General features: G+C 43.3%; 3 protein-coding genes across 7 annotated transcripts in view; 1 reads left to right on the top strand and 2 right to left on the bottom strand.

The window, feature by feature from the left end:
• The window catches only part of plcd1a (phospholipase C, delta 1a), a 28043-nt gene extending 26372 nt beyond the window's left edge, over positions 1 to 1671 (top strand). For both annotated transcript variants that reach the window (XM_077012654.1, XM_077012653.1), the window contains exon 15: positions 52 to 1671. In XM_077012654.1, coding sequence (XP_076868769.1) covers positions 52 to 140 — 89 coding nt within the window. In that variant the 3' untranslated portion in view covers positions 141 to 1671. The remainder of the gene's footprint in view (positions 1 to 51) is intronic.
• On the bottom strand, positions 1653 to 16967 carry vill (villin-like). 2 transcript variants are annotated; one of them, XM_077012652.1, is made up of 20 exons: positions 16849 to 16967; positions 12039 to 12120; positions 11841 to 11915; positions 11418 to 11611; positions 11178 to 11286; positions 9151 to 9261; positions 8831 to 9036; positions 8358 to 8436; positions 8096 to 8194; positions 7720 to 7873; positions 7063 to 7163; positions 6808 to 6945; positions 6406 to 6564; positions 5820 to 5999; positions 5470 to 5615; positions 5194 to 5338; positions 4134 to 4322; positions 3918 to 3986; positions 3346 to 3600; positions 1653 to 3073 (listed from the first exon to the last, which is right to left on the bottom strand). In XM_077012652.1, the coding sequence occupies exons 2-20, from the start codon at positions 12108 to 12110 to the stop codon at positions 2960 to 2962; spliced, it is 2595 nt and encodes an 864-aa protein (XP_076868767.1). In that variant the 5' UTR covers positions 12111 to 12120; positions 16849 to 16967; the 3' UTR covers positions 1653 to 2959. The 2 variants fall into 2 exon arrangements, with proteins under 2 accessions (XP_076868767.1, XP_076868766.1); XM_077012651.1 differs by lacking the exon at positions 16849 to 16967 and adding an exon at positions 14211 to 14379.
• A 298-nt stretch (positions 16968 to 17265) lies between these two features.
• Positions 17266 to 19532, bottom strand: part of ctdspla (CTD (carboxy-terminal domain, RNA polymerase II, polypeptide A) small phosphatase-like a) — a 28945-nt gene continuing 26678 nt past the window's right edge. For all 3 annotated transcript variants that reach the window (XM_077012657.1, XM_077012655.1, XM_077012656.1), the window contains 2 exons: positions 19317 to 19502; positions 17266 to 18379 (listed from right to left, as the gene is read on the bottom strand). In XM_077012657.1, the coding sequence (XP_076868772.1) occupies positions 18254 to 18379; positions 19317 to 19502 (312 nt within the window). In that variant the 3' untranslated portion in view covers positions 17266 to 18253. The remainder of the gene's footprint in view (positions 18380 to 19316; positions 19503 to 19532) is intronic.

Genomic DNA, 19532 nt, shown 5'->3' with positions numbered 1-19532 from the left:
CAGAGTCAGAATGTGTGTGACTTCATACAGACCTGCTTCCTCTTTTGACAGGATACCGCCATATACCCCTGCTCACGCAGAGTGGTGACGTCATCCCTTCCGCAGGACTCTTCGTCCATATCATGGTCCTGGATGAATAAAACATCCCGCCTACTCCAGCCAATCACTGCAGGCCCAGCGAGACAGATCAGTGGCATCTCCTATTGTGCCAAAGCCAATATCATCCCTATGGCAACTGCAAAACTAATCAATTACTGACATGTATGCCAATATCTCACATAGAAAATAGACCTGGTGAGGATGAAGATGAGTCAGCAGAACAGGAATTTGGAAATGTGTGTTTCAACCAATCTGATATGTGCAGGGATAAGAGTGACTCTATAACCAGCCCAAGGATTCAGTGACTCTTATGACCACCCCAAGAATTCAGAGATATTTCATGACCACCCTAAGGATTCAGAGTGACTTCACGATCACCCTAAGGATTCAGAGTGACATCACTACCACCCTAAGGATTCAGAGTGCCATCACGACCACCCTAAGGATTCAGAGTGACATCACGACCACCCTAAGGATTCAGAGTGACTTCACGACCACCCTAAGGATTCGACATGACCAAAGATTCAAAGTGACACCATGACGACCCCATAAGGATTCAGAGTGACTCTGTGACCAATTCAAAGATTAAGAGCTGCAACTCAGATTAACTTCATAATTACCAGATGTTAATTTGGAATTATTGGTTTGGTGTGAGGTGTTTTTAGATGTAGAACGGAAGAAATTGTTAAACAATATTTTGGCATTTGTTTTACAAACTTAAACACTCACAAATTCTATTTTGCATGACTTTAAAAACCATGTGCACGTACCTTTGTAATATAATATTGTGTTTCTGGAGCATATGTGGCATTGGTGAATACATATTACAGCAATGTGACTAATACTTGAATCACGCCGCTCACCTGATCAATCTTTTACCTGTGTGGTTACTTAATTTTTTATCTGTACTAAACAGAATAATTTTCTGCAGCATTTTTTTTCTCTAAAATATGATTGAGTTTAAGAGATGTAAATGCAAACTGCGTCTGTGGATATAATTGTTGATTATACAGGAGTGCGAGTAAGTGTATGAGACACATTGACACCCAGTCCTCGTAAGTGTGGCGTCCACCCGGCCAAGAAAATGCAAGCTCCAATCAGCAGAGGCCATCCATGGAACGAGAGCTCCAATCAGCAGTGTTTCTTTTCTCTTTTGCTGTGTGACTCTCACCTTTGCAAAATATGTATTAAGAATAAAGCTTTTATTGCTTCAGGTTTTTAGATTTACAGTCTTATCTTATTTAAAACTGTTTTTCGTGAGAGCCATGCTTAGCTATATTATGTGAATGGGAATATACTAAGGTTTGCAGAATTGTCAAAATAACATGATGCCACCTTGGTATTTGTGAAAAGGTATTTATGAACATATGGGCTAACCTTTTAAAAAATAATTACTCAGGATACACTAAACACAAAATGTACAGTTTAATTAAGCTATTCTTTTTAGAAATTAATTTTTATTCATAAATCATGTGTCATCCAAATCATCTGTTACATAATAACTACATTTATCATCACATTCTGGAAATGAATTACATTTTTTCCAATAAAAATCAGTACTTTCACAAGGCAGAGGAATGTAAACGTGTCCAGTTTTGTGTATCTGTGTTGATGTGAGATATTGAATACTATGGCCATGCAATTTCAAAATAATCCCTGACAAAAATTCTCCCTAAGTGTTAATAAAAACAGTTGTCTGAGTGTGTGTGCTTGTATGCCCAGTGATGCTGCTCTGCCACTAGGGTCTGTCCTCTCTCTCCCCTTCCTGCACCCCATTCAGTCCCCCAGTGGGCTGTGGATCCCGGTAGGGAGTACGCTGTGTGTGATTGGTCATGTAAGACTTGTACCTGTGTTAAAATTGTAAAAGCTACCTTGGGTGTCTTAAAAGGTACTATATAAATTGAATGTTTATTCAATCAACATGACTGCTAAGTAATGTTTGGTATTATTAATCTTAATTATTACCTACAATTATTATCACTACCGAATTCATCACCTGTACTACCTTGACCAGTATAGTGTGTCTACATATAAATATACATTTCATACAGCAGCCATTTTTTAACATCGCATAAGTCTTCTTTTTTATATGTGCATTTTTTATATCCTTTCTAATATGTTTTCTGATTTCTCTATTTAGAAATATCTTATGTGTCTCTGTGACCTGTTTTAAGTCTATATAATATTAAGCTTTCATACTCTATTAATCTACCACACCAACTTCTATTGGTTACTTATGCAGTACAGCTCTATCAGCTTTGAGTTTAGCTTGTTGAAGTTTCTGCCATAACTCCTTGGACATCTTCAACTAGTCCTCAATAGAATGTTTATTTTAAATGTTTATTTATTTAAAATGTAAATGCTTCAATTAACAGGCTTTAAATAGGTGCTTATTACAGAGTTACTACAATGCTTATAAATAGCATTTTAATCAAGATTATTATCCCATACTAATGTCTGTTTGATCAAAAGAGTGAGAGAGTACTTTAATTAAAATGTACTTGCAGAAATGAGAACTGGTCAAAATAAAAAAAAGATAAAGTGTTGTCTTGCCTCAAATAACACCTCAAAGAAAATACGTTTACTTAGGATGAATACAGAAATCAATATTCGGTGAAATAAGCCTGATTTTCAATCACATCTATTATCATGCACCTTGACATGCTCTCCACCAGACTTTGTTAAATAAGATTTGGTTCAGGTGACCATTTAAGCAGTACCTCACTAAGTGGAACGAGGTGTAGTCACGTGGGGATTTAGCAGACAGTGGCTGCCATACCAGATGAAATTTTGGAGTGTCTGTTAAGTTTTCTAACAACCCATTAACCTCATTAGGAGAAAGATGCATGGCGTTTTTTCCTCAGAAAAGCCCCGCTTTCTTTTTGAGGTCATTCTGCCTCCATTTTGGTAAACGTTGGAAGTCTCTTCTGGAGCAACCAAGGAGGTTCTCAAAGTCTGCATCTGACAAAAACTCCTGAGAGAGAGAGAGAGAGACAAAGAGAGGGAGAGAGAGAAAGGCTGCATGAGAAAGAGAACCTTTGGCCTGAGCTAGAAACACATCCCTCATCACTACCATGCAGCCACACTAACACAGCGTTGTGTGAAAGTTGTCAGCTCTGTGTTGTGTTCCATCTCTCTGCAGCAGTGGGAAGTGTGAGGTCAGGCCTAAGCAGCTCCCTGTCTCAGCTGCGTCCTGACCTGGAATTATCCTGCAGGTGTCCCAAACGTGCCTCTGACAGTACCCACCTCACGTTTGTGGGGATCCACTCCCAGCGGCAGCTCACCCGAAGGCCGACTGAGCAGCACCTCGGGACCCAGTGTGCCGGGGACAGTGGCTTTGGAAGGGGATGCTTCCGTAAATGTGTTGGTGCCATTTGAAGGACCCAGAGGACTCTGGGATTTGTAGTTCTGAGCAGAGTTGTCGTTCAAAGGTCCTCCAGGGGCAGTGTTGATGGCATCTCCACCCACTGACTTCCGGTTCAAGGCTGCATTGTTCAGATTCTACCGGGAATATTGTTTGATGCTGTTTGAAGCCTTTTCATATGGAGGACATACATTTTCATCTCAGATATATTTTCTGCAATGTCCACATATTTTCTAAAAATAACATAATGGTGGCTAATCCATTAGGGAGGTTTAGGGACATAAAAAAACATCAGACAAATCGGAAACGAATGAATGTGAGATGCTTTTTGTCCTACATAAATAAAATAGTTCCTAAATGGACTACACAGAGACAACAAATTGTTACTTGCAGTTATTGCAAGTGACTCCCAGTCAGGAGCATCTGCTGAATACTGTAAATGTATTTCACATACCACAGTGATCTGTGAAACAGAGGCTGAGTCACCCAGTTGATTCTTCATCTCTTCATATGACAGGCCTCCCTGTGACATACACAGAACACTCTCTGACTAAAAGCACCTGGAAATATGTAATGGATAATATACAGCATTCACTGTTTCCTTGATACAGTTTGATAAGTAAATCGCAGTGCCCTCTAGTGGCTTGTTTCAGGTTTTCCACACACTCACACTCCATTTGTGAGGGTCCCAGGCATCAAACCATCCTGTGAAGGTAGGCGGTTCAAAGCCCTGTTTTACTGTGATGATCGACGTGTCAGGGTCCCGCCCTGCTGGGTGGGTTTTCAGGTACTCTGCAGCACTGTTGTATGTCTCCTGAATCTCGTATTGGTTGGCTGTGTTGCCAATCCACATAAACAGCTGAGGGGAACAAGAAGATGTGCTGAAAATCCTTCCTACAAAGTTTCAGGCAAGTTATTTTGGCCATTTTAAGTTGCAGTAGAAAAATATTTACATATCTAATAACTAGTAGATATATCTATTTAGGACATTACTTGTAAGTAGAAGTTGACAAGGTTGTCACTAATAAATTTGCTTGACAAATACTTTAGAAAAGACTTTGGATGAATTTGGATGTGCTTTTAGAAATATGTATGTATTTTCATAAGATATGTCATCAAGCTGTCTCCAGAGAGAACGCAGGCTGAACACAAAGAGAACACAGAAATAACACATGCTGAACACAGAGAGAACACAGGCTGAACACAGAGAGAACACAGGCTGAACACAGAGAGAACACAGGCTGAACACAGAGAGAGAACACAGGCTGAACACAGAGAGAGAACACAGGCTGAACACAGAGAGAACACAGGCTGAACACAGAGAGAACACAAAGAGAACACAGAGAGAGAACACAGGCTGAACACAGAGAGAACACAGAAATAACACATGCTGAACACAGAGAGAACACAGGCTGAACACAGAGAGAACACAGGCTGAACACAGAGAGAACACAGGCTGAACACAGAGAGAGAACACAGGCTGAACACAGAGAGAACACAGGCTGAACACAGAGAGAACACAGGCTGAACACAGAGAGAACACAGGCTGAACACAGAGAGAACACAAAGAGAACAGAGAGAGAGAACACAGGCTGAACACAGAGAGAACACAGGCTGAACACAGGCTGAACACAGAGAGAACACAGGCTGAACACAGAGAGAACACAGGCTGAACACAGGCACAGAAAGAACACAGTGAACACTGAGCTCATGGTGTCACACTAAGGCACCTCCTCCCAGGTGTCCAGGAGCATGACGTCATCTTCATCCAAGTCATCCTGAGTGAAATGGGACACCTCAGTCATGCGAAATTGGCCCGTCTGATTGGAGCATTCAAAGAGGCGGGGACTGTGCACGGGCCCCTCCCTCTCCAGCCTGGTAGACGGGATTTAACACGTGCTTAATGTGACTGCTTCCGTTCCTCACTGTCCCCTGAAAAACCCCTGTGTGCTGGGACATAGCGGCTCAGAGATGGACGTTAGCGTATGTTAGCTAACACGCGGTACCTCTTGTCACTTGCATACGGGGCTTTCCCACCCAGAGCCACCCAGAACTGAGGAGGTTCCTGGCCCTCCATCACTATCTGCTTCTCCTGCTTGGAGAGCACGTCAGCTACGGTCTTCCCCATCTCACGCTCATCACCGCTACAGCCCTGCATGCACAACACACACACACACACACACACACACACACACACACACACACACACACACACACACACACACACACACACACGCACACACATCCCAGAATAAACATTCGACGGCATCGTCATACGAGTGTACGTAATGCTGCATGCGCTCGGACAAGGTGGCGTGGAACTGAAGACTGCGGACCAGGCCCAGGAGAAACTCGCCTTGCCGTACCACATGTACATGGCGTCACCAGAGGTCAGCAGGAACACATCGTTGGAGTTGAGTGAGGAGGCTCTAGCGGGCACCTCCGTTGCCTTGGTGTTCACCTCATTCGTCCCCCTCACCTGGAAGAGCCTGGCCCCTGGATGGGGGGTCACGACCCCTGGTTTGCCTGTGCCACCCTTCAAAAGGACCAGAAGGGAATTAGACGGGGAAAACATACTTCTAATTCACACACAATCTAATAACAAGAAGCCAAGTAGACACAGCTCACATGGTCAGGAGATGTTTCACCTGTCCTGAAATCTTCAAACCATCTGCATTTAGTACATTATTACTGTGATGTTGAAGATAAACATGACAATAGCGGTTTGCATGCAGCAATCCCAGATAGAAAAGCTGTAAAATTGTACTGCTTTGAGATTTGAAGCAGTGATCTGAAAAATGATGATATTGTTTTGAAATACTATTTAGGTCACCATAAAATTGTACAAGGATGAAGACAGCCCTTCTTGAAAACGCACACAGCAAAGAGCTTACGTGTTTATATGAAGCAGAGAAGTGCGATCATAGTAAGGACAGGGTCACCTCATAGATGATGAGTTTGCCTTTAAAGATGGCCAGGAAGTGACGGGGCTCCTTTCCCATGGTGACCCTGACCTGAACCGGGGCGCCGTTATACCTGTTGTCCACGTTCACAGCCTGGTATGCACATGCAGTTATCTCATCCTGGGTGGCATGGCGACCCTAAACAATATGGTTTTAAGAGTGACATGTTGGATCTGACTCACAGGAGCCAAAAGCACTGCTAGTGATCAATTGCTCTGAATTCCACATAGAAAAACACTGAGAAGCTATTTTAAGCTATTTACACCGCAGTCATAAAAGTTTATAATCAGCACAGTCATAAAGTTTTATTATTTTGTTTGTGAGCCCAAAGCAGGTCTGGTATGATGAGATCAGACTTCAGGTGTGTTTCTGTCCCCTCACCAGCCACATATAGAGGATGTACTGGGGCTTGTTGGCCTTCTGGTAGGTGTACAGCAGCAGGTAACAGTCTCCTCCGTAAAACTGCCCATACGTACTGCGGGGAACCTCCTGGAGCTCCAGATTCTCTATTCGCCAGATCTGGGCAGGATAGTGAAAAGAACTTTATAACCCTCTCATTAAAGTGTGTGTTTGTGTGTGTGTGTGTGTGTGTGTGTGTGTGTGTGTGTGTGTGTGTGTGTGTGTGTGTCTCCGCACCTGCACGTCCCCTGAAGCATCATCTACCATTCGTTCCTTTGCAGCCAGTTTTGGCTCTGCGTGCAGCTCCATGACATCAAACTTCACCTGGTCCACCCTGGCTGCAGGACAAGCAGCTACCTTATATACCTTAGTCATTACCTCACATACACAACACCAGTGTATGTACAGTCATGTGGGAGTGGTTTACCTATACTGGTATAGGTGGGTGTGGTTTACCTGTCCTTCCCCTGGTGTAGGTGGGTGTGGTTTACCTATACTGGTATAGGTGGGTGTGGTTTACCTGTCCTTACCCTGGTATAGGTGGGTGTGGTTTACCTGTCCTTACCCTGGTGTAGGTGGGTGTGGTTTACCTGTCCTTCCCCTGGTGTAGGTGGGTGTGGTTTACCTGTCCTTCCCCTGGTGTAGGTGGGTGTGGTTTACCTATCCTGGTGTAGTGGGTGTGGTTCACCTGTCCTGGTGTAGTGGGTGTAGTTTACCTGTCCTTCAAATGGTGTAGGTGGGTGTGGTTTACCTATCCTGGTGTAGTGGGTGTGGTTTACCTATCCTGGTGTAGGTGGGTGTGGTTTACCTATCCTGGTGTAGTGGGTGTGGTTTACCTATCCTGGTGTAGGTGGGTGTGGTTTACCTATCCTGGTGTAGGTGGGTGTGGTTTACCTATCCTTCCCCTGGTGTAGGTGGATCCCAGGCCTTGGGTTTGACCAGACTCTTTCCAGGACTTGAAGAGCTGCTTAAACATGGCAGACTCCGCCCCCTCACTCATCACTTCTACTCGTGTGGTCGGGGGGTAGTTCTTGGCTTTTATGTATCCCTGAGTGAGAGTGTTGGATGAGCCTACTGTGATGCTTACAGTTCAAATCAAACAGAACATCAGTACAAGTGCAAAGGTCAATGCTAGTGGGAAACTGAACAGTCATCGCATTTCTTGTGCCTTCACAACTATAGTTCCACCAATACCCTTCTCAGTATTTATCAGCTCTATAGACTCAACACCCCTCATTTACATGCACAAAAACGCAGGCCACACACTCACCACGGCCCGCTCCAGTGCTGAACGCCTTTCCTCGTTAGTAGCCTTTTTTCCTTTCCACGCTGACAAAGACTCCCCTCCTACATCTACAATGTAGCAGTCCTGAGAAAGAGAGAGAGACAGATATATATATATATATATATATATATATATATATATATATATATATATATATATATATATATATATATATATATATATATATATATCAGGGGCAGCAGCACATAAGACCCAGTGCCAGAGACCCAGAGGTAGTGTCACTCACCTCAGAGTGCAGGAGGTTCTGTGTCAGAGGGCTGGAAGCCACTTCCTGCACCACCAGCTGTCCACTGGCATCAGATACTCTGGGAAAAGAACAAACCATTGAGAACAGACGCACGAGTGAAATCTCACAGACATGAGCTCTGAGCTGCATTATAAACATAAAAAAGATGACCTGCAGAAGAAATTAAAGTTCATTTCATTAGTAGAAAGGCCAGTTAGGCACTATATGGAGAGCTGAAACTGGGCCCTTGTGGAGATGGTTAAGAGTGGTTGTTGATCTCATGGTCAAGTGGAATTCTCTAAATCTTAGTGTTATTGCTGCTTTTTCACAGATCTTCACACTGAAGTTACTGTCAGCATTCAAAACGGTTTATGTTAGAAACGTGCAACCAGAGATTCACCAAGAGTCAAAATAAAGATGTTGGTAGCTCAGAGATCATTTTAAGCAATCATAATGTGTGCTTTGGTGCGTACTGGTAAAGTCTGACGCTAGCAGTTTGGTTCTGGTCGGGAGTGTGGTCAGGGACAGCATCTCTGAGCGTCCCAGTCCTCTGGCCCAGCACAGAGGTCATGACCTTTATGAGCTCTGGCGACGCCTCCTCACGGTCACCCTCAACGACCCCGATCTGCGCTCTCCCCCCACGCTCTCTGTCTCTGATGTCCTGTGCCAACATGCAGGCCTGCAGCCAGAAGAACAACCATTTCACCTCCAACACGGGCGCATGGTAAAGACCTGGAGCTGATTCATAGCTGTGTATATGGCCCTCGCAGAATGAACCCTGAACTCTGTTCACCTTTAATCTCTCTTTCTTGTTGCTCTGAGGTCCGTTCCATTGCACGATGGCTTTGCCCATGTCCAGCAGGAAAACGTCTCCAGTGTTGAAGCTCTTCCAGGACACCTCTACCTACAAACAGCCAATCAGAATCAAGAGTCGTCCATTGTTCAATTATCTTTATTAGGCACAGCTCCTGAGTGCTGTTCCTGCCCCCATGACTGCCAATGTAGTAAGGCAGCTGTAAGTTACGCGTTACATAGCATATTGTTCATATACAGGACTGTCTCAGAAAATTTGAATATTGTGATAAAGTGCTTTATTTTCCGTAATGCAATTAAAAAAAATGAAATGTCATACATTGTGGATACATTACAAATCAACTGAAATATTGCAAGCCTTTAATTGTTTTAATATAGCTGATTATGGCGTACAGCTTAAGAAAACTCAAAAATCCTATCTCAAAATATTAGAATATTTCCTCAGACCAAGTAAAAAAATAAAAAATATAACAGCAAAACAAAATCAAACATTTGAAAATGTCCATTAATGCACTCAGTACTTAGTTGGGAATCCTTTTGCACAGATTACTGCATCAATGCAGCGTGGCATGGAGGCAATCAGCCTGTGGCATTGCTGAGGTGTTATGGATGACCAGGATGCTTCAATAGCGGCCTTTAGCTCATTTGCATTATTGGGTCTGGTGTCTTTCCTCTTCTTCTTCACAATACCCCACAAATTCTCTATGGGGTTCAGGTCAGGGGAATTGGCAGGCCAATCAAGAACAGCAATGCCATGGTCAGTACACCAGTTACTGGTGGTTTTGGCACTGTGGGCAGGTGCCAGATCATGCTGGAAAATGAAAGCATCATCTCCATAGAGCTTTTCAGCAGATAGAAGCATGTAGTGCTCTAAAATCTCTTGGTACACAACTGCATTTACTCTGGACTTGATAAAACACAGTGGACCAACACCAGCAGCTGACATGGCTCCCCAAACCATCGCTGACTGTGGGAACTGGATTTCAAGCAACTTGGATTTTGCTCCTCTCCAGCCTTTCTCCAGACTCTGGCGCCTTGACTACCAAATGACATACAAAACTTGCTTTCGTCTGAAAAGAGGACTTTGGACCACTCTGCAACTGTCCAGTGCTTCTTTTCCATAGCCCAAGTCAGACGCTTCTTCCGTTGTCTTGAGTTCAGAAGTGGCTTGACCATGGGAATACGGCTATTGTAGCCCATTTCCCGGACACGTCTGTGAACAGTGGCTTTTGATACCTGGACTCCAGCTTCAGTCCACTGTCTTTGAAGCTCCCCCAAATTCTGGAAGCGGCTCTTCTTCACAATGTTGTTAAGGCTGCGGTCATCCCTCTTGGTTGTGCAGCGTTTCCTGCCAGATTTCCCCCTTCCAACAGACTTTTTGTGAATGTGCTTTGAAACTGCACTCTGTGAAAAGCCTGCTCTTTGAGAAATTTCTTTTTGTTTCTTACCCTCCTGATGGAGGGTGTCAATGATGGTCCTCTGGACAGCAGTCAGATCAGCAGTCTTCCCCATACTTGAGATTTAGTTTACTGAACCAAGCTGAGTGTTTTTCAAGGCTCAGGAAACACTTGCAGGTGTTTCGAGTTAATTAGACGATTCAAGTGATTAGTTGAATAGCCTACTAGGATACTTTTTCAAGATATTCTAATATTTTGAGATAGGATTTTTGAGTTTTCTTAAGCTGTACGCCATAATCAGCTATATTAAAACAATTAAAGGCTTGCAATATTTCAGTTGATTTGTAATGTATCCACAATGTATGACATTTCATTTTTTTTTTATTGCATTACGGAAAATAAAGCACTTTATCACAATATTCTAATTTTCTGAGACAGTCCTGTAGGTTACTGTGGGGTAGAAAACAGCAAAATAAAGTGCTTTATTTGTCCAGTTCTGCTGCATTTTGGCTTAAGATACAATGTTTCGTAGAATTTCTCTGTGGTATCAGTGCATGAACAGTGTCAGGGCGTAACACGTTAGACTAGGACTGGATGTGGCTTCACTGACCTCCCTGGCTGTGACGTTCTTACTGCCTTTGACATGCAGCAGACGCAGGATGTTGTAGACATTGGTGTCGACGTGTTTGAACCCCGAAGCCACGCCTCCTTTCTTGTATCTGAGAACGAATACAAGAGCCTGGGTGTTTAGCGAAACTACGGTCATCTCTGCTGTTCTCACCTGTGCCCACTTATCCTGCCCCTTCTGCTGCAAGCTCCACCCCTAGCCACGCCCCTCTGTTCTACTCACATGATCCCATTTTTGAAGTAGCCCTTGAACTTGGACGACTCATTGCCCTGCACTTCACGGTGCTGCACTGGGTTGCCACCCAGGTACTCGTCCAGATGGGTGACGTAGATGGCCGCCGCCCCCTGTTCATCCTGGGAGGAGTCTATACCAATCCAATAGTGGATGTTAATGGACTGGGAGGAGTCCCCACTGCCCTGAGTCATGCAAAACAAAAGTGGTCTTATATCACCATGTGAGGGTTTTCCTCTGTGTATTACTGAAGCCAAATAACATTACACACACTCCAGACTTCACTGATACACAATACAGAAACAATTAGTTACCACAAATGTCTTCAAATAAGTCCCTGATCCTCCAGGACACGTACAAGCCCAGAGTTTAGGGGACAACCCCCCAGCCCCGACCCCAGCCCTGTCTACTCACATGCAGGACGATATAGCAGTCTCCCTCGAAGAAGTTTCCAAAGGCAGCTTCCGGCACTGGAACCATCTTCATATTCTTGTGTGAAACAGAGACTCGGTAAACACAAACACATCACCTGCCCTGAGAACGCAGCACTGAAACAAGCTGTATATGTTAGCAGCAGCCCCAAGCAGAGGGGGCGGGCCCGGTTTCTCTCACATTGATGGTCCATATCTGCAGGCCGGGCTTGTAGCAGATGCCTTTAAAGGCGTCCAGAACTTTCTCCGTCATCCTGCTGGAGCTGAGAGTAGAGGTCAGGGGTCAAACAGTGATACTGGGGATGGAACATTATGTCTTGATATTGATCTTAATACCATAACAGTTTAAATCCTATATAAGCGTCTCCGGTTACATGTACATCTGTAGGATCGTAAAAAAAAATTTCAGTACAATTTGAGAAAGGTAAAACAAATGGAGGAAGATGTCAAGCCAAATCGCAGCAGGACGGCTTCATGGCAGGACACGGCCCAGCCAGCTCGACACCCGCAGACTGGAGGAGGAGACTGTGGGGGGGTAATGGAGCCCAGAGGAAGCATGATGTCACAGAACAATCTGCACCCTGTGCCAAGAAGCACTAATGGCTTCCTCGAAGTCCAGCTTAGTGAAAATGTACAGGCAACTACGTAAACACTCCCCCACCCCTATCAAAACACTCCCCCCTCTTCTTAAAACACTCCCCCTTTCTTCTCAAAACACTCCCCTTCTCTTCTCAAAACACTCCCCTTTCTTTCTCAAAACACTCCCCCTCTCTTCTCAAAACACTCCCCTTTCTTTCTCAAAACACTCCCCTTTCTTTCTCAAAACACTCCCCTTCTCTTCTCAAAACACTCCCCTTTCTTTCTCAAAACACTCCCCCTTTCTTCTCAAAACACTCCCCTTTCTTTCTCAAAACACTCCCCTTTCTTTCTCAAAACACTCCCCTTTCTTTCTCAAAACACTCCCCCTCTCTTCTCAAAACACTCCCCTTTCTTTCTCAAAACACTCCCCCTTTCTTCTCAAAACACTCCCCTTTCTTTCTCAAAACACTCCCCCTTTCTTCTCAAAACACTCCCCTTTCTTTCTCAAAACACTCCCCCTCTCTTCTCAAAACTCACTTACTAAGTTAGGAAACATCAGCTTTCAAAAGAGTGGAGGTTGCTAAGCAGCAGCGGTGGCAAGCCCAGACTGCCGGTCAACAGTGGCGCAGGTGCAGGGGGGTAGGTGCAGACTGAGTGTGTTAATGCTCCTCTGGGCATCTATAGCAGGACGCAGGAGACACCACCCCAAGTTCAAACTCTTCCAGTGGCAACGCAGCTCTGGAATAACTCACCACTTACTCACACTGAACAAACTCTGGCTCTGATTAAGACATGATTAATTGGCATTGGAGAGATTTAGTGGGTGAAATCATACCTCTATAAAGTGTATACTATATCCTGTTACAGTAATGAAGACAGTAGGGTGTAGTATAGCTCCAAACTTGAGGCTATATATGACAACCAACAGTTAAATCAACATCCAACCACAATGAATTACTGCTTCTCCATAACTACACGCACACTACCTATATACAACCATACTAAGAATCATTTTCATCAATAAGACACTATAGAACATAATTCATAAGGAGATGATTGATATGACTGTATATAGCACTGCCCCAATCTGGACATTCAGGATCATATTTCTATCACTCTGCTTTCAGTTTGAAGAACCATAGCCAAAGTCACAACAGGTCTCAGGTAAAGAGTTTGAGTGCTTTCAGGTGTTCTCAGCTCTTCTGTGTACACCTCATCCAGAAAGACTGGTTTGCCCTTCAGTCCAGGCTGCATATTGACTCAGTTCTTAACAATAGGCCGCATTTACAAGCATTTGCACAAGGCTTAATGAATTACATGGCTTAGTTTCATATAACACACAAGTACATTCACACGTGCACACGCACATCATTACCTATGTATTAGCTACATGAATATTAGATCATGTCTAATGCTCTACAGATTAAACGTTAAAAAAGGAAAAACAATAACATACTCTACACAGGGTCTAAAGCCATAAAAATTTGACATGGTTAAATAAACAAAAACATGGGAACATTCTGGGATCAGGCATGAAATACATTTAAAACACTTATTTCTTCATTAATTTTTGTTGGCAGTTCTTGTCTAATATGAAAATACTTGGAGAAAGAACATGCTATTTGATCTGGATCTACATATTTAAACATAGTACACAAACCATTCAGTGTAAAATAAGAAAGGATGCATGAAGCATCTTTCTTCTCTGATTAGTCCTGCACTGGAGCCCCAGAATAGTGGGGGGCCCTGTGTTAGTATATAGTGATATCCTTACCTGTTAAAGTGAGTAGCAAGGTGTTGTGTTGCTCTGTGTATGTGAGTTTATGACTGCACACATGCAGTGGCTGTTTCTTCCTGTAAGTTGGTATGTGTAAATCTGGGTGTGTTTCTCTCCATCCCTCCACCCAGGTCAGAACACACCTGCACATGCTGCTCAAACGGTCAACATATGTACTACAGCTCCATGTCACTCTGTACACTATAGTGTTAAACCTTCATGAATAAATATCAACACTTCTTGATAAAACAAAGGAATGGGTATAAACATGAATGGGCAGAACGTTATTTGAGTTGATGTTTAGCAATGATCATTGCAAGTCTGAAAATCAAATCAAATCAAAATTTATTTATATAGCACCTTCCAACAATGCTTTACATTGACCAAAGTGCTTAACAAAACAAATAAAACAATATCATAAAATGATTTAAAGTAAAAGTAGAAATTGACAATGTCAGAAATTAAGTGTTTTACCAAACAAATAAAATATCAAAAAACCACTTAAAATAAAAGTAGCAGCAATTTAAAGTGTCAATAATTATACATCAAAGTAATTGAATATGTAAGTCTTAAGTTTGGCTTTAAACAGAACCAGGTCAGAGATGGAATGAAACTCTAAGGGAAGACATTTCCTGGCCATTGGACCAGCAACAGAAAAGGAATGATGTAAGGTGGTGAAAGGTCATTCAAAGCTTTAAAAACAAAGAGCAATGTTTAGTCAATAAACAAGCGGCAGTTTTGAACAAACTGTTAACGATAGATGGAAGACTGATTAATTCCAACATATAGAGCATTACAGTAGTCGAGTCTAGAGCTCACAAATGCATGGATGGCTTTCTTCAAATCAATACGACTTTACTTTAGAGAGCAAACGGAGCAGGAAGAAGCTTGTTTTCACAACCAAATCAATCTGTTTACCAAGCTTTAAATTACTGTCAAGCTTCACTCCTAGATTTTTTAGCACCTGGTTAAGGTGGGGGAGCGAAAAACTTGAACTGAAAGAATGGATTTCTGGTAGTACCAAACAAAATCCATTCAGTCTTGTTGTTCAAATGGAGAAAATTTCGAGAAAATTCTTAATGTCATTTATGCAGCTGATAACTGAGTGCACATTTTGCAGCAACAGGCAGATAGATTTGTAAATCATCTGCATACCAATGGAAAGACGTGCAATGATAAGTCCTAGTGGCAGCTTGTACAGGCCCAGAATGGATCCCTGCGGTACACCAGAGGTCAAAGGAGTCGCCGAAGTAGAAGACATATCACCTATCATTACAGAGAAAGTTCTGTCGGTTAGAAAGGACTTAAACCACTTAAGGACAACTCCCTGAAGGCCGATATGCTGAGTCAGAAGAGTAATAGGAATCTGACGGTCCACAGTGTCAAAAGCTGCTGAGAGGTCTAGCATGACCAGCAGAACTGGTTTTTTGGCATCAAGGGACAAAAGAACATCATTTTGTAAGTTGCAGATTCTACACTATGATCTAAAACCAGACTGGAATCTCCCCATCACCTCCTAACCTGCTTCCATGTCCTCTAAACAAAATGTTTGGCTTTGGATGAATTAATGGATTAATCTGACTGTCAACTGGGAGGGTGATCAAAGCCCCATTAATCTTTAATCTTCCAAAGCATATGGATGGACTGCACGAGTGCCTCTGGGGCTGAATCAGAGCACTCCATGGCTCACAGACATCAGATATTAACTGACCAGCACAGCAATGTTTGATTAAAGTCCAGCACCTTTCACCCCATGCTGGGATGGCTATACGCATGAGTGGTGAGTACAGGAGATGTGCATACATTTCTTACCTGTGACTGTAAGGAGACATTGATAAAACTGAGAAAGGAGTAAAGAGAATACAGGTAAAGCAAATGTTTGGATGGCCATGATTGTACTGCTGAAGGGAATCCTGCACAGGGCTTCTGTAATGCAGCAAAGAAGCCATGGTGAGAGAACTGAACTGGGCGTGGCTCAGATAGAAGCGTCAGCCAATGGTGTGAGAGCCGGCCTGGGTGTGGTTCAGAGAGGAGCGTCAGTCAATGCTGAGAGAGAGCTAGACTGCATATGGTTTAGAAAGGAATGTCACCCAATGCACCCAAAGCAAACCCAATGACAGGAAGTTACAAACAAGAACATCTCATGGAAAGCACTGGTTGGTTAAAGCAGTATTTGGTCATCCAGACAGTAATAGTATAATAGTAATAGCAAATGAATACCACTGAATAGCACAGAACCCTTCAACTCTAACATGTAGCAACAGGGACCACTGATGGCGAACTAGCAAACAGTTATATTGTTCTACAGTTCTACCTTTCATTAAGGGATAGTCTCAGGTATGTGACAAAGCAAGCAGACTGCATTCATACAGAGAACAGCAGACAGTTCTCCACCAATTTGGCATGTGCAAAACCTTTAGCATAGCTCCTTCTAGAAACTTGAGAAACACCGAACAACACATCAAGACTGAAGCAGTTCTTCACATCACTAGAACAAGTGAGGTGTCTGGTTACCTCCCACTTTGTCCGTTTGTGGCACAGGGAGGTACATTTACAACATGAAAAGCATAAGCAGGTATATAATGATAGGTTGTCCTGCTGGGCGGGTTCAGGAGTGGTTCAGGAGATTCCTTACCTGTGATTCCTTTCCTGAATCCCGTAGAAACAGCAGAAGTAAACTGATGAGTTTTTAATGAATACTCCACTTCTACTAGGTTTGTCTTCTGCTCACCTTCTAACATAGGCAGGGTGGATGCTGGGAAAGAATTGGGCTTAAAGTTCATGTCAAAACATGCAACAAATTAACTACAGAAGCAAGTGCGCATTAACCGTCCACACACACACACACACACACACACACACACACACACACACACACACACACACACACACACACACACACACACACACGCACACGCACACGCTCTCGGACTACTAGGAGTCTACTAGGAGAGCTCCATATTTTTTTTCACGTGGAGTTAACCTAGGCACACATTCATTACATGGGTTTCAATATATTTAAAGGGTTCTGGAGACAACATCTTTGAAGCCATTTCAGATACTGATTGCACCTTTTATTCTGATAAAGTCAAATACTCATATTGGATTGCACTGTATTGGAGTGTTAATTAACAGTAGCCAGTCTGATATTACAAATAATTTACTCACACTATAAATTAGGCAACAGACGCAAACAATAATCCCTCTTCCATCAACAAAATGTGTGTATGATCTTTTAAAGGCAAAAAAACAATGACAGAGAAAGACTACAGAATGGCATCAGTCTCTGTCCATGTGATAATTCAGACAGATCAATGAAGACCACTCAGAATAATCCTCTTCATAAACAAACAGCTGGAGAGGAGAGGTTTTCCTGCCCACTTAGATTTCATTTAAAGGTTTTGAGCTCATTGGAAATACGCAGCTTATAAAAAAGTCATTTACATCCTCATAAAAACAACAGTCAGAAGGCACTTCATTTGGTACGAGGAAAATCACAGTTGTTGGAACGACTGGTGATTAAAAAGACTGTCTGCATAGAATAAACCAGAGAGTCTGACTGGCCGTACTCACCTCAGCTCATTAACACATACATCTCATCCCATTATTACCCCACATCACCCCATATTACCCCATATTACCCCATATTACCCCATAGTACCACCCTCTGGGGAAAGGAAAACAAATCCTTGTTTTGTTTTTTTTTTCAGGTAAATATATAGAACTTTAGAATATGAAACTCTCTGTTACAAAAATTAATTTGTTTATTCTATTCACTTGTTCCACTGAAAAATGAAAAAACATATACTAAGCACAGTTTCTTTCTCATGACGGTGACTCCTTTGGGCATTATGGTCCAACAGATGTCAAACTGCAGGAGAAGGTTCTGTCCGCAGAGTCCGACAGGAGGATGAGAGTTCTGACCTTCACAGTGCAAGACCCTCCATAGGCCACGGCTAAAAAGTGGCTTGGTGGAGAGTGAGTGCGTGCGTGCGTGCGTGTGTGTGTGTGTGTGTGTGAGGGCAGTGTGGGTCTTCATGCTACCTGGCCCTTAGGCTCTGTAGCATTGTGGTAACATCCTCCTCTCTGCTCAGACCCTCGAACACAGGAAGCAGATCCAGCAGTTCTGTGTCGGCCATGTCATCAAACCATGACTGCACTGGGACCTGATCACAGGAACAGGGATTAGGGCTTGTCAAAACCAATCACAACAGGATAATGTCCGCAATATTATAATATCTAACCTACATCACTAAATTTTGGTTTCAAAAAGTTTGTCATTATAAGTTTGTTATAATAATAATAATACTGTGAAAAATGCAACAACCTTTAACATAAAAAATACAAATTCAGACAGAATAAGGGAAAAAGCGCAACGCAGAATACTGAATATTCAATACAGCATTGGAATGTTGTTCCACTCAGAGTGGGTATTGTTGTATATTAATGACTCTACTGACTACCGTAATCTGCTTGGTTTAAATCACATCTATGGGGTGATTGGTGGGGTGGCAAGATTCCATGGGAGTTCTGGCACTACAATGATTAAAAAAGGCCCAGTGTAAACACAGGCTGCTCTGTAGGCTTGAACAGGCTCTCCTGTTCTTAAACCAACCTTCATACGTTCAACCAGGGAACATCCTGGTGCTTCCTGCGTCTCATAACACCTTAAGATTAGTCAGAAAAGATGCCATCTGGCTCAGTGAATGACAAGAGCTTGAATCCATTCGACTCCCAGCTCCACACCTGCTGTTGCATCATCCTCTGACATGGCGGGTAAAAAATAGATAAGGCGCTTCAAAGGGTGTAGGAGTGTATCCTGCCACTCTCTGCTGAGAGATGCATGCACAATACATTCTCGCCCTGAACCAGTTCGTCTTAAATCCCCACTGGAAGTGCCAACATTTGATGCATGGCTTCAGACAGCACTGCTGTCGTTTCTCCGTTGGATGACAACAGCATGGAGGATGGTGGATGGGTTTCCCTGGATGTTGTGGGTGAGAGGTGAACCCGCCAACCCTGAGGGGTTCCGCTATGGTCGCGGCTGCTCTGGTCAAACACACATTCTAACGCTGGCGGTAAGCAACACGCGGGGAAACTCACGGCGTTCTCCGGGTGGAAGATGTACGACGCCGGCGAGTTGTCCACTATGATGACTTTGCTGAGCTGACGCCCGAGGCGGCCGAGGTCTTTGACGTAGTTCCCCCTGTGGAACACGCAGGATTCCCTGAAGAGGCGGGCACGGAAGACCCCCCAGCGGTCGAGCAGGTCTGCCACTGGATCAGCATACTGAGACGAGCACATAAAGGAGCCAATCAG

Source organism: Brachyhypopomus gauderio, chromosome 7 (genome assembly GCF_052324685.1).
Source record: "Brachyhypopomus gauderio isolate BG-103 chromosome 7, BGAUD_0.2, whole genome shotgun sequence".
NCBI classification, from domain to species: domain Eukaryota; kingdom Metazoa; phylum Chordata; class Actinopteri; order Gymnotiformes; family Hypopomidae; genus Brachyhypopomus; species Brachyhypopomus gauderio.
Note: the sequence above shows the minus strand (reverse complement) of the source record. Positions and strands in the feature narration are given on the sequence as shown.